Source organism: Oncorhynchus clarkii, chromosome 21 (assembly GCF_045791955.1).
Source record: "Oncorhynchus clarkii lewisi isolate Uvic-CL-2024 chromosome 21, UVic_Ocla_1.0, whole genome shotgun sequence".
NCBI classification, from domain to species: Eukaryota; Metazoa; Chordata; class Actinopteri; order Salmoniformes; family Salmonidae; genus Oncorhynchus; species Oncorhynchus clarkii.
The window spans coordinates 40,032,847-40,048,231 of NC_092167.1; the positions used below are offsets into that span (position 1 = coordinate 40,032,847).

The window sequence follows — 15,385 nt, forward strand, 5'->3', positions numbered from 1 at the left end:
TCCCTAACAGGACAGAGCTTATAAACAAACATCTGTATACAAACCTGAACCAGGGTACACACACACCAGTCACACAAACAGGCTCCACGTGCACACATATACAGGAGATTACTCTATAGCATAAAGGTTTACAATACACACACTGAGTCATAATCAGACATGTTTAATTAAATCATTACAGCAAGTCAGACAGACAAAGATAGTCAGACCCCCCCCCACGACACAAACCCCTCCCTTACTCCTGCCCTGTCTCTGCCCCGTTCAGGCCAGTGACGTGTATTCATGGATGCCAAGCTTCCCCATAAATTGACCAAGTAAAAAAAATATATATATATATATATTTTTTTATCTTTTGTGTCTGTTTTCCATAATTTTCAATTTGCATGAGGAGGAATGCATCTCACTGGAGAAAGCTTCCGGGCAAGCAAAACAGCGCCCCTCTGTCTCTACACGTGTAGGCCATCTATCTGATGCTGTCTGGTTCATTGCTGCAGCCCGTAGCACTGAACGGAATGCAAGGGAAGCCAGCGAGCATCTGGCCTCTTGATAAAAAAAAGTATAAACAATTAGCCAGTCAACATTGAGCTAAATTGAACAAGCTCAACTGTGAATGGTCCTGGTCTGCCAAAAAAAAAAAAAAAAAAAAAGTCAAGGGAAGCCAGCTTGGATTTTGGAATCACTCCTATCAAAACGCATTGAAAGCATTAATCATTGACAGAAACAAATTGAATTGTTGCATCTCGTTGTGTTGTTGTCCTCCGGTGGCTAGCTAGCTAAAGTTGTCCCTTTCTTAAATTAGCCATGGATGGAGATAGGGATTTGGACTTGTGGTTTTACTTAATTCTCCGTACCGGCCAATGATTATAACGGCGACTCTGTTCCAAACAGAAAATCATACATTGTGCCCCTGGCCTGAGACGATGGAAGTTCAATATGTAGCTAGATGTAGAAGGCTAATGTTAACTAGATAACATTTCCCATGAATGGAAGTTAAGCTAGCGAGCAAGCATTTTAGCCAGGTAATCTAGGACAACAAAAATAAGTGTGTACTGTATGACAGAGTGATAGACCTATTTGTGAAGTAATATGAATTAACAAGTTATAGAGCAAACAATGCAATTATAACACATAGGTTGTAATATGGCTTTTTTTCTGGCTTCCCCAGTTATTTTACCCACGCACCACTACTGCTTTAGACCCTACTCCACAACACTGACGTCACACCGCAGAGTGCTGAGCCACTGTGTGCATGTTTGTAACTTTCTAGTAGCGTTCCCCATTACTTCTCTGGTAGTGTTCTCTCCATAGCATCTCTGGTACACGGTCATTATCCGTAGCGCCGTTCCTGTGTTGTAACATTCTATACAGCTACAGGTAGAAGAATTTACCATCCACATTTTGTGAGCATGACCAGGTATAGTCAGATCAGCTGCTACAGAGTCATCTTCAGACACCTGAGAGAGAAATAGAGAGAGATGTGAGGCTAAGGGTAGTAGGGTTAATATACAACCCTGTGTGTGTATGGTATTGTGTGTGTGTGTGGGGGTATAATGTGTGTGTTCAGTGTGTGTGTTGCATTCATGCTATGTAGCCTCTGTGTGTATGGAACAGTGTGTGTGAGTGTTAGAGCTGGGCGATATGGACAAAAATTCTTAGCGCGATAAATTGACTAATTGATGCGACAACAATGAATCGAACAATAAGTTAATAGCAATGTGCACCACAGTTTTTATTGTATTATCCTTCAAACTACTACTATTGGTTTGATGGTTGTAGCCATCAATTGTCCCATTAACAATCACCCATATTAGCGAACGCATTTCATTTCAAACTTCACATTTCTTTAGTATAGGCTACTTATCGTAATGAACGATCATTTTCAGTTTATGGTCCCAGCTCTAGCGTAGTGTAGTGTGAGTTACCTGGTCTCTCTGTGCGTGATAAGACAGCGTGTGGAACAATAGCGCCCCCCACAGGAGCAACAGGTGTAGGAGGAAGGAAATCCACAGACGGAGCAGAACAGACGAGGGGGGAGCGAGGAGGGAGGGGCTGCAGCTGACAGGTAGTTAGGCTCCTCCCTCTCAGACACATTCTGCCAATCACAACACAGCAACGATGGGGTTAGCCTCTCAGCAAAAACGGGGGGCTATTGATGGGTTAGCGAACAAAGCTCTTCCTTGGGGCAGAAGTCAGCGTATTGTTGTGATTCTGGATGGCCAGATTGCTAGCAAAAATGACAAGAAACTGCTATGTGGGGAATCGTAAGTAGGATAGTTTCAGCTAATTTTCTCTTGTTCTTGAGGTGTTCTGACTGATTTCATATCAATGCTAATATGGCTAAAATTCGTTAGCTAGCTAACCAACCAACCAACAACTGTAAGGATGTATTTGAGAGGATACAATAGCTAGTTGTGCAAACGTATGTTTTCAATAAACATTGGAGACAAAATATAGCTTACATGTTGTCAACAATCTAAGCCAACCCTGTCTATTTTGTATGTATTGGTTTTGTTGCTAAACAACCAACCAGTCTATGGGAAGATCTCAATTAATGATTTCAAAGGAAATTATTAGTATAAGAAAAATGGTGGAAGCTCCCACTAGCCAATTCCTCCACTAAACCAATGCTTTTAGATTTGTGGGTAGTAGTGAATGGGTTTACTTTGGGGAGTTCTGGATCAGACAAGGCTTAAGTTTGAATTTAGTGAATAAGTTCACACTTCAGGAGAAAGGAGATATTATTGGTACGCACTAGAGGTCGACCGATTCTGATTTTTCAACGCCGATACCAATACCGATTATTGGAGGACCAAAAAAGCCGATACCGATTAATCGGCTGATTTAAAAAAATAAACATTTAAAATGTATTTGTAATAATGACAATTACAACAATACTGAATTAACACTTTTAGTTTAACTTAACATAATACATCAATAAAATCAATTTAGCCTCAAGTAGATAATGAAACATGTTCAATTTGGTTTAAATAATGCAAAAATAAAGTGTTGGAGAAGAAAGTAAAAGTGCAATATGTGCTATGTAAGAAAGCTAACGTTTCAGTTCCTTGCTCAGAACATGAGAACATATGAAAGCTGGTGGTTCCTTTTAACATGAGTCTTCAATATTCCCAGGTAAGAAGTTTTAGGTTATAGTTACTATAGGACTATTTCCCTCTATACCATTTGTATTTCATTAACCTTAGACTATTGGATGTTCTTATAGGCACTTTAGTATTGCCAGCGTAACAGTATAGATTCCGTCCCTCTCCTCGCTCCTCCCTGGGCTCGAACCAGCAACACAACGACAACAGCCACCACATTGAAGCAGCGTTACCCATGCAGAGCAAGGGAAACAACTACTCCAAGGCTCAGAGCAAGTGAAGTTTGAAACGCTATTAGCGCACGCTAACTAGCCAGCCATTTCACTTCTGTCACACCAGCCTCATCTCGGGAGTTGATAGGTTTGAAGTCATAAACATCGCAATGCTTGACGCACAACGAAGAGCTGCTGGCAAAACGCACGAAAGTGCTGTTTGAATTAATGTTTACGCACCTGCTTCTGCCTATCACCGCTCAGTCAGATACTTAGATACTTGTATGCTCAGTCAGATTATATGCAACACAGGACACGCTAGATAATATCTAGTAATATCAACCATGTGTAGTTAACTAGTGATTATGATTGATTGTTTTTTATAAGATACGTTTAATGCTAGCTAGCAACTTAACCTTGGCTTACTGCATTTGCGTAACAGGCAGTCTCCTTGTGGAGTGCAATGAGAGAGAGGCAGGTCGTTATTGTGTTGGACTAGTTAACTGTGAGGTTGCAAGATTGGAACCCCCGAGCTGACAAGGTGAAAATCTGTCGTTCTAACAATAAACAAGGCAGTTAACCCACCGTTCCTAGGCCGTCATTGAAAATAAGAATGTGTTCTTAACTAACTTGCCTGGTTAAATAAAGGTGTAAAAAAAAAAACTTGAAATCGGCCCTTATTAATCGGCCATTCCGATTAATCGGTCAACCTCTAGTACTCACCCAGGGTCACGTTCAGAAGTCTCTATAGTACAGGTCAACCGATTAATCGGAACGGCCGATTAATTAGGGCCGATTTCAAGTTTTCATAGCAATCGGAAATCAGCATTTTGACACCGATCATGGGCGATTACATTGCACCCCATGAGGAGACTGAGTGGCAGGCTGACTACCTGTTATGCGAGTGCAGCAAGGAGCCAAGGTAAGGTGCTAGCTAACATTAACATGCTAGCTAACATTAAACTTATCTTAACATAATCACTAGTTAACCTAGTAATATCATCAACCGTAGTTATCTTGCATGTCCTGCATTGCATATAATCGATGCGGTGCCTGTTAATTTATCATTGAATTTTTAATTTATTTATTTCACCTTTATTTAACCAGGTAGGCTAGTTGAGAACAAGTTCTCATTTGCAACTGCGACCTGGCCAAGATAAAGCATAGCAGTGTGAACAGACAACACAGAGTTACACATGGAGTAAACAAATAAGTCAAAAACACAGTAGAAAAAAAAAAGAGTCTATATACATTGTGTGCAAAAGGCATGAGGAGGTAGGCGAATAATTACAATTTTGCAGATTAACACTGGAGTGATAAATGATCAGATGGTCATGTACAGGTAGAGATATTGGTGTGCAAAAGAGCAGAAAAGTAAATAAATAAAAACAGTATGGGGATGAGGTAGGTAAAAATGGGTGGGCTATTTACCGATAGACTATGTACAGCTGCAGCGATCGGTTAGCTGCTCAGATAGCAGATGTTTGAAGTTGGTGAGGGAGATAAAAGTCTCCAACTTCAGCGATTTTTGCAATTCGTTCCAGTCACAGGCAGCAGAGAACTGGAACGAAAGGCGGCCAAATTAGGTGTTGGCTTTAGGGATGATCAGTGAGATACACCTGCTGGAGCGCGTGGGTGTTGCCATCGTGACCAGTGAACTGAGATAAGGCAGAGCTTTACCTAGCATGGACTTGTAGATGACCTGGAGCCAGTGGGTCTGGCGACGAATATGTAGCGAGGGCCAGCCGACTAGAACATACAGGTCGCAGTGGTGGGTGGTATAAGGTGCTTTAGTGACAAAACGGATGGCACTGTGATAAACTGCATACAGTTTGTTGAGTAGAGTGTTGGAAGCAAAAGTCGAGGATCGGTAGGATAGTCAGTTTTACTAGGGTAAGTTTGGCGGCGTGAGTGAAGGAGGCTTTGTTGCGGAATAGAAAGCCGACTCTAGATTTGATTTTCGATTGGAGATGTTTGATATGAGTCTGGATGGAGAGTTTACAGTCTAGTCAGACACCTAGGTACTTATAGATGTCCACATATTCAAGGTCGGAACCATCCAGGGTGGTGATGCTAATCAGGCGTGCGGGTGCAGGCAGCGAGCGGTTGAAAAGCATGCATTTGGTTTTACTAGCGTTTAAGAGCAGTTGGAGGCCACGGAAGGAGTGTTGTATGGCATTGAAACTCGTTTGGAGGTTAGATAGCACAGTGTCCGAGGACGGGCCGGAAGTATATAGAATGGTGTCGTCTGCGTAGAGGTGGATCAGGGAATCGCCCGCAGCAAGAGCAACATCATTGATATATACAGAGAAAAGAGTCGGCCCGAGAATTTAACCCTGTGGCACCCCCATAGAGACTGCCAGAGGACCGGACAGCATGCCCTCTGATTTGACACACTGAACTCTGTCTGCAAAGTAGTTGGTGAACCAGGCAAGGCAGTCATCAGAAAAACCGAGGCTACTGAATCTGCCGATAAGAATATGGTGATTGACAGAGTCGAAAGCCTTGGCAAGGTCGATGAAGACGGCTGCACAGTACTGTCTTTTATCGATGGCGGTTATGATATCGTTTAGTACCTTGAGCGTGGCTGAGGTGCACCCGTGACCGGCTCGGAAACCAGATTGCACAGCGGAGAAGGTACGGTGGGATTCGAGATGGTCAGTGACCTGTTTGTTGACTTGGCTTTCGAAGACCTTAGATAGGCAGGGCAGGATGGATATAGGTCTGTAACAGTTTGGGTCCATGGTGTCTCCCCCTTTGAAGAGGGGGATGACTGCAGCAGCTTTCCAATCCTTGGGGATCTCAGATGATATGAAAGAGAGGTTGAACAGGCTGGTAATAGGGGTTGCAACAATGGCGGCAGATAGTTTCAGAAATAGAGGGTCCAGATTGTCAAGCCCAGCTGATTTGTACGGGTCCAGGTTTTGCAGCTCTTTCAGAACATCTGCTATCTGGATTTGGGTAAAGGAGAACCTGGAGAGGGGGGGGGGGGGGGGGGGCGGAGCTGTTGGCCGAGGTTGGAGTAGCCAGGCGGAAGGCATGGCCAGCCGTTGAGAAATGCTTTTTGAAGTTTTCGATAATCATGGATTTATCGGTGGTGACCGTGTTACCTAGCCTTAGTGCAGTGGGCAGCTGGGAGGAGGTGCTCTTGTTCTCCATGGAATTCACAGTGTCCCAGAACTTTCTGGAGTTGGAGCTACAGGATGCAAATTTCTGCCTGAAGAAGCTGGCCTTAGCTTTCATGACTGACTGCGTGTATTGGTTCCTGACTTCCCTGAACAGTTGCATATCGCGGGGACTATTCGATGCTATTGCAGTCCGCCACAGGATGTTTTTGTGCTGGTCGAGGGCAGTCAGGTCTGGAGTGAACCAAGGGCTACATCTGTTCTTAGTTCTGCATTTTGTGAACGGAGCATGCTTATCTAAAATGGTGAGGAAGTTACTTTTAAAGAATGACCAGGCATCCTCAACTGACGGGATGAGGTCAATATCCTTCCAGGATACCCGGGCCAGGTCGATTAGAAAGGCCTGCTCACAGAAGTGTTTTAGGGAGCGTTTGACAGTGATGAGGGGTGGTCGTTTGACTGCGGCTCCGTAGCGGATACAGGCAATGAGGCAGTGATCGCTGAGATCCTGGTTGAAGACAGCGGAGGTGTATTTGGAGGGCCAGTTGGTCAGGATGACGTCTATGAGGGTGCCCTTGTTTACAGATTTAGGGTTGTACCTGGTGGGTTCCTTGATGATTTGTGTGAGATTGAGGGCATCTAGCTTAGATTGTAGGACTGCCGGGGTGTTAAGCATATCCCAGTTTAGGTCACCTAACAGAACAAACTGTTAGGTAAATCATAGCCTACTTCGCCAAACGGGTGATTTAACAAGCGCATTCGTGAAAAAAGCACTGTTGTTGCACCAATGTGTACCAAACCATAAACATCAACGTCTTTCTTAAAATCAATACACAAGTATATATTTTTAAACCTGCATATTTAGTTCATATTGCCTGCTAACATGAATTTCTTTTAACTCAGGAAATTGCGTCACTTCTCTTGGTTCTGTGCAACAGAGTCAGGGTATATGCAGCAGTTTGGGCCACCTGGCTCGTTGCGAACTGAGTGAAGATGATTTCTTCCTAACAAAGACAGCCAACTTCGCCAAACGAGGGATGATTTAACAAAAGAGCATTTGCAAAAAAAGCACAATCATTGCACGAATGTACCTAACCATAAACATCAATGCCTTTCTTAAAATCAATACACAGAAGTACATATTTTTAAACCTGCATATTTAGTTAAAATAAATTAATGTTAGCAGGCAATATTAAACTAGGGAAATTGTGTCACTTCTCTTCCGTTCATTGCACGCAGAGTCAAGGTATATGCAACAGTTTGGGCCGCCTGGCTCGAATATTTAGACTTATGGATGCCACCCGTTAGATATAATACGGAATGGTTCCGTATTTCACTGAAAGAATAAACGTTTTAATTTCGAAATGATAGTTTTCCGGATTTGACCATATTAATGACCCAAGGCTCGTATTTCTGTGTGTTATAATGTTATTATTAAGTCTATGATTTGATATTTAATAGAGCAGTCTGACTAAGCAGTGGTAGGCAGCAGCAGGCTCGTAGAGAGAGAAATAGTCCTATAATTCTTATAATAACCTCAACATAAACTTCTTATCTGGGAATATTGAAGACTCATGTTAAAAGGAACCACCAGCTTTCATATGTTCTCATGTTCTGAGCAAGGAACTAGAACTTTAGCTTTTTTACATGGCACATATTGCACTTTTACTTTCTTCTCCAACACTTTGTTTTTGCATTATTTAAACCTAATTGAACATGTTTCATTATTTATTTGAGGCTAAATTGATTTGATTGATGTATTATATTAAGTTAAAATAAGTGTTCATTCAGTATTGTTGTAATTGTCATTATTACAAATAAATATAATAATTCTAAAAAATAATTTAAAAAAAGTCAGCATCGGCTTTTTTTGGTCCTCCAATAATCGGTATTGCTATCAGCGTTGAAAAATCATATTCGGCCGACCTCTACTCTATAGAGCTGACGTCATTCCTTATTCTACCTGAGAGAAATGTGCTACATGGCATTTAGCAGACACTTTTATCCAAAGCATTTTAGAGACACGCGTGCATACATTTTTATCGCTTGGGTGATCCCGGGACTTGAACCAGTTACAAGCATCATGTTCTACCAACTGAGCTACAGAGGACCATACATACGAGTGTTAGCGTCAATTCCATTTCAATTCAGAAAGTAAACGAAATTCCAATTCAACATTTCCCTTACTGAAAAGCATTGGAATTTCAGTGTACTTCCTGAATTGACTGGAATTAAAATGAAATTGACACCAACCCCGATACATACCATCATAATGTATTTCTATCTGAACGTTCTGTCAGGATGCACCCCTCTGCACATGATGCTGGTGTGTTTCAAATGACACCCACTTCTCCATATGGCGGACTACTTGTGGGGTTAAAGGTGTTCTCAGTCTATTACCTACCTCTTCTTCTAGTAGAGTCTGGAAGTTTTTGCGAAATCTCTGTTTGAAGTGATCACCTCTAGTTTTCCTCTTCTTCTTACCTAGAGACAGAAAGAAAGAGGGAAGGCGAAAGAGAGGCAGGAGAAGAGGGAGAGAAAGAGAAAGGAGGAGGATGAAGAGATGAAAGAGAAGGGAGGCAGAAGTACACATAAAGAAATTAATATAGAGCTCTCCACCAAACAATAGCACTGGGCAGGTCTAAAAGGCGTTCCCTCACACACCAGGTTCCTCTCCTTCGCTAAAGGCGGGCAGGCGGGCAGTAGGACCAGAGGGAGGCAGGGAGGAGAGAGGGTCATCCTGGAAGTTGTCCTTCTCTAGAGCATCCAGCTGGCGATTTAACCTCCGCTGGCGTGTTGCATCGTCCAACACACGCCTCTGTCCTGCCTCCGCTACACGGGCTGGGAGAGATAGAGGGAGTAGGGGTAGTGAGGGAGAGAGAAAGATGTTTTTATTAAAATATCCAATACCTGTGGTCATATGGATTAAGTCATTCGAGTCAACATTGGGCTCATGTTTTAAAGTGCTCAGCATATGTGGGAACTGTTGGAAAAGCTTTCCAGGTGAAGTTGGTTGAGAGAATGCCAAGAGCAAGCAAAGCTTTCATCAAGGCAAAGGGTGGCTACTTTGAAGAATCTCAAAAATAAAATATATTTTGATTTAACACTTTTTGGTTACTACATGATTCCAGATGTGTTATGTCATAGTTTTGATGTCTTCCCTATTATTCTACAACGTAGACAATAGTAAAAATAAAGAAAAACCCTTGAATGAGTAGAGAATATTCAGAAAAAAAAATCCATGTTTTGTATCGAGTGAGAAATTCCAGCTTGCATGTAATTTACATATTTTGGTCCACTGTGTGACGCGCTGTCATCTACTTCTACACATGGCCGTGTCGCTTAGAAAAGAGCTGGACACAGGCATTTATAAGATACAATTTTCTTCGGAATCGAGAACGAAGAAAGTATCGCCCAAGTACAGGTTAGTTGAATATGTGCCTGCTATGCTTTACTCAGACCGAGTTTTCTTAAAGCTGCAATAGGGCTGGACAGGTTTCCTGTGGAGATTAAGACGCAGCGGAGCCAGCGCGAGATATGGCTCGGAAAGCGTTCCTCAGTCCATGGATGAGAAATGCATTGTACTCCAAATTGTTCCATTATCCCAACTGTTATACCGAGATAATTGTACGACTGCTAGTTAAGTAAACTGCAGTGTTTCGTTCTCATGCTAGCTAACAGTAGCCCCTGCAGCCAATCTCTAATTCCATTCAAAGTGGTTTGGAGGCTGGATATTTTTGTTTGAGTGGATTAAAGTGCACAGGTAGCCTAGTAAAAGACCCATTTGAAGTAATTGTTTGACAATCAGATGAAAACATCATGACTGGTTCTGTTTGCCACAATAAAAAGTAATACATTTCTAAAGTTAAATCTCAAATCTTTACAACTAGTCCCACAGAGATCCTATTGAATTAATAACATACATTCTATATGTAATTATATGATTCGGCTCACATGTTTTTGGTTTAGGAGGTACTGTATAGCGAAGAAATTAAATCCACTTTCACCCCTGCTTAAGCTACACTCTGTCCGACCCTAGTGCAGCTGTAAGCAAGTGGGTCAGATCTGCTGGCTAGGTTTACACTAGCTACACATCAACGACTATCACACAGCTGGAACAGCTAAAGCCTGGCTCGAAGAGCTAGTAATGGTCGGACTAGACGATGATTTATTAGCTAACCTTGCTGTTGGAAAAGTACTGAAAATTACTTTCTGTTGTCATGTACTTCCTCTCATTGCAATTGAATAATTGAATACCTTTTTCGCCTGCTTTCTAGGTTAAAATGAGATGATCTAGTTATATGTTTCGGTATAGTATGTCATAGTATGTATAGTTTTTCCGGTATAGTATGCTCACAACCGGTATTTTTTGTGATGATTGCGCATTTGTACGATCTGGACACAACACCACCAGGTTAGCCAGTTAGCAAGCTCAAGTGACAAACGTACGGTTGTTTGTTAATTAAATTGTTATTGTATTATTGACTTGTGAACTCAAGTTATGTACTCGATATAGTTATTATAATCAGAAGCAGCCATTTCACTAAGAAAAGGGAGTTAAACTCACCCGAAGACTTCTTTTCAAAAACCATTTGATCCTTTCTACTTTAGCAGGAAACGTGTTCGGGATAATCTACGTAGGCCTGCAGCGAACAATTTGTTCCAGATTATTTTCTTGCGCGTTTCTCTTTGTGTGACATGGTCGCCTTCTTGTGGTATGTATGAGCATGGAATTAAAATGATATTTCTAGTGGTACGAAATAGATCAAATATGATCATATGGATTATAATAATTTATTGTCCCAAATAAATCACACAAATATATACACCGGTATATAATAATTTAGCGCTATTAAAATGTTTAAACTTTATTTCTCAATGATAACAAATCATTCACATTTGTACTAATCACAAAATAAAAATCACATCAAAGAGATGACATACTTTGAGAGCTCTAGAGTCTTCTAGAAATTAAACAATTAAAGTATATAGGCCTTACATACCCTTACATGAAACACCCAAAACAATGAAAGAATTATGTAATGTAAAAAATAAACAAAATATGAATATTTTCATTAATTTGAACCTCTAAACCTCTAGGGAGTATTGGTTTCATGAAAATAAACTCTGGTATAGTGGTATATGCAGTGAAAACATTGTTTACTATTCAAAAACCTGGATGTGGGTCGGTCATACCTGAAGCAACATGGGACAGGTATATCTGAGTGCATACACATAACCCATACATTGCATTCGGAAAGTATTCAGACCCCTTGACTTTTCCACATTTTGTTATGTTACAGCCAGCCTTATTCTATAATTGATAAAATCGTTTTTTCCCCACATCAATATACACACAATACCTCAGAATGACAAAGCGAAAACAGGTTCTTAGAAATGTTAGCAAATGTAGAAAAATATAAAAAACGTAATTTATTTACATAAGTATTCAGACCCTTTGCTATGAGACTCGAAATTGAGCTCAGTTGCATCCTGTTTCCATTGATGATTTTTTTAAAAATGTTTTTATCTAACCTTTTTTAAACTAGGCAAGTCAGTTAAGAGCAAATTCTTATTTACAATGACGGCCTTCCAAAAGGCAAAATGCCTCCTGCAGGGATGGGGGCTGGAATTAAATATAAAAAATATATAGGACAAAACACACATCACGACAAAAGAGACACTACAACACTACATAAAGAGAGAACTGAAAATAGCTGTGCAGCGACGCTCCCCACCCAACCTAATAGAGCTTGAGAGGATCTGCAGAGAAGAATGGGAGAAACTCCTCAAATACCCAGGAGGACTTGAGGCTGTAATCGCTGCCAAAGGTACTTCAACAAAGTTCTGAGGAAAGAGTTTGAATACTTATGTAAACGTGATATTTCTGTTTTTTATTTTAGCAAAAATGTTTAAAGCCATTTTTGCTTTGTCATTGTGGGGTAGTGTGTGTAGATTGATGAATAAAAAAAACACACAATTGAATGCATTTCAGAATAAGGCTGTAACGTGGGAAAAATCAAGGGGTCTAAAAACTTTCCAAATGCACTGTATATGGCCAGCTTTTGATGTGGTTAAATGATACTTACTGCTTTTGCCATACCGTTGAAGTCATACGTTTACATACACTTAGGTTGGAGTCATTAAAACTTGTTTTTCAACCACTCCACAAATGTATTGTTAACAAACTATAGTTTTGTCAAATCATCTACTTTGTGCATGACAAGTAATTTTTCCAACAATTGTTTACAGACAGATTATTTCACTTATAATTCACTGTATCACAATTCCAGCCACTAAGTTGACTGTGCCTTTAAAAAGCTTGGAAAACTTCAGAAAATGATGTCATGGCTTTAGAATCTTCTGATAGGCTAATTGACATCATTTGAGTCAATTGGAGGTGTACCTGTGGATGTATGTCAAGGCCTACCTTCAAACTCAGTGCCTCTTTGCTTGACATCATGGAAAAATCTAAAGAAATCATCCAAGACCTCAGAAAAAAAATTGCGGATATCCACAAGTCTGGTTCATCCTTGGGAGCAATTTCCAAATGCCTGAAGGTACCATGTTCATCTGTACAAACAATAGTACGTAAGTATAAACACCATGGGACCACGCAGCCGTCATACCGATCAGAAAGGAGACGCGTTCTGCAAATCAAGTGCAAATCAATCCCAGAACAACAGCAAAGGACCTTGTGAAGATGCTGGAGGCAAAAGGTACAAAAGTATCCATATCCACAGTAAAACGAGTCCTATATCGACGTAACCTGAAAGGCCCCTCAGCAAGGAAGAAGTCACCAAAACCGCCATAAAAAAAGCCAAACTACAGTTTGCAACTGCACATGGGGACAAAACACTTACTTTTTGGAGAAATGTCTCTGGTCTGATGAAACAAAAACATAACTGTTTGGCCATAGTGACCATTGTTATGTTTGGAGGAAAAAGGTGGATGCTTGCAAGCTGAAGAACACCATACCAACCGTGAAGTATGGGGTGGCTGCATCATGTTGTGGGGGTGCTTTGCTGCAGGAGGGACTAATGCACTTCACAAAATAGATGGCATCATGAGGAAAATTGTTGATGAAAATTGTTGATGTATTGAAGTAACATCTCAAGACATCAGTCAGGGAGTTAAAGCTTGGTCGCAAATAGGTTTTCCAAATGGACGATGACCCCGAGCATACTTCCAAAGTTGTGGCAAAAAGGACAACAAAGTCAAGATATTGGAGTGGCCATCACAAAGACCTGACCTCAATCGCATAGAAAATGTGTGGGCAGAACTGAAAAAGCATGTGCGAGCAAGGAGGCCTACAAACCTGACTCAGTTACATCAGCTCTGTCAGGAGGAATGAGCCAAAATTCACCCAACGTATTGTGGGAGGCGTGTGGAAGGCTACCCGAAACGTTTGACCAAAGTTAAACAATTTTAAGGCAATGCTACCAAATACTAATTGAGTGTATTTAAACTTCTGACCCACTGGGAATGTGATGAAAGAAATAAAAGCTGGAATAAATAATTATCTCTTCTATTATTCTGACATTTCACATTCTTAAAATAAATTGGTGATCCCAACTGACCTGAGACGGGGAATTTTTACTCTGATTAAATGTCAGGAATTGTGAAAAATTGAATTTAAATGTAGTTGGCTAAGGTGTATGTAAACTTCTGAGTTCAACTGTATATGTGCAAATACAGTACCAGTCAAAAGTTTGGACACACCTACTCATTCAAGGGTTGTCCTCTATTTTTAATATTTTCTACATTGTATAATAGTGAAGACATCAAAACTATGAAATAACACATATGGAATCGCGTAGTAACCAAAACAGTGTTTAAAAAACACATGTTGGCTGCTTTTCCTTCACTCTGCGGTCCAACTCACCCAAACCATCTCAATTGGGTTGAGTTAGGGTGATTGTAGAGACCAGGTCATCTGATGCAGCTCTCCATCACTCTCCTTCTTGGTCAAATAGCCATTACACAGCCTGTAGGTGTGTTTTGGGTCATTGTCCTGTTGAAAAACAAATGATTGTTCCACCAAGCGCAAACCAGATGGGATAGCGTATCGCTGCAGAATTCTGTGGTATTCATGCTGGTTAAGTGTGTGTTGAATTCTAAATAAATCAGTGTCACCAGCAAAGCACCCCCACAACATCATACCTCCTCCTCCATGCTTCACGGTGGGAACCACACATGCGGAGATCATCCGTTCACCTAGTCTGTGTCTCACAAAGACATAGCGATTGGAACCAAAAATCGTAAATTTGAACTCATCAGACCAAAGGACGGAGTTCCACTGGTCTAATGTCCATTGCTCGTGTTTCTTGGTCCAAGCAAGTCTCTTATTATTATTGGTGTCTTTTAGTAGTGGTTTCTTTGCAGCAATTCAACCATGAAGGCCTGATTCATGCAGTCTCCTCTCAACAGTTGATGTTGAGATGTGTCTTACTTGAACTCTGTGAAGCATTTATTTGGGCTGCAATTTCTGGTAGGCTGGTAATTCTAATGAACGTATACTCTGCATCAGAGTTAACTCTTGGTCTTCCTTTCCTGTGGTGGTCCTCATGAGAGCCAATTTCAGCATAGCGTTTGATGGTTTTTGCGACTGCACTTGAAGAAACTTTCAAAGTTCTTGACATTTTTCGGATTGACTGACCTTCATGTCTTAAAGTAATGATGGGATGTTTCTCTTTGCTTATTTGAGCTGTTCTTGCCATGATATGGACTTGGTCTTGTACCAAATAGGGCTATCTTCTGTATACCACCCCTACCTTGTCACAACACAACTGATTGGCTCAAACGCATTAAGAAGGAAAGAAATTCCACAAATTAACTTTTAACAAGGCACATCTGTTAATTGAAATGCATTCCAGGTGACTACCTCATGAAGCTGGTTGAGAGAATTTCAAGCTGTCATCAAGGCAAAGGGTGGCTACTTTGATTA

General features: G+C 40.9%; 1 protein-coding gene across 1 annotated transcript; it reads right to left on the bottom strand.

The window, feature by feature from the left end:
• Positions 1 to 143: 143 nt before the first annotated feature.
• Positions 144 to 11,085, bottom strand: LOC139379052 (zinc finger HIT domain-containing protein 1-like). Its single transcript, XM_071121795.1, has 5 exons — positions 11,006 to 11,085; positions 9,103 to 9,279; positions 8,843 to 8,922; positions 1,923 to 2,092; positions 144 to 1,454 (listed from the first exon to the last, which is right to left on the bottom strand). Exons 1-5 carry the CDS (start codon positions 11,028 to 11,030, stop codon positions 1,433 to 1,435), a joined length of 474 nt encoding a protein of 157 aa, XP_070977896.1. The 5' UTR covers positions 11,031 to 11,085; the 3' UTR covers positions 144 to 1,432.
• Positions 11,086 to 15,385: the final 4,300 nt, after the last annotated feature.

What these genes read in the sequence shown, in the direction of transcription:
- LOC139379052 (XM_071121795.1), bottom strand. Translation starts at nt 11,030, where the DNA reads ATGGTTTTTGAAAAGAAGTCTTCGG. An exon ending in TTTTGAAAAGAAGTCTTCGG is followed by an intron (nt 9,280 to 11,005) that starts GTGAGTTTAACT and finishes TATCTCTCCCAG; the next exon opens with CCCGTGTAGCGGAGGCAGGA. An exon ending in ATCACGCACAGAGAGACCAG is followed by an intron (nt 1,455 to 1,922) that starts GTAACTCACACT and finishes TTTCTCTCTCAG; the next exon opens with GTGTCTGAAGATGACTCTGT.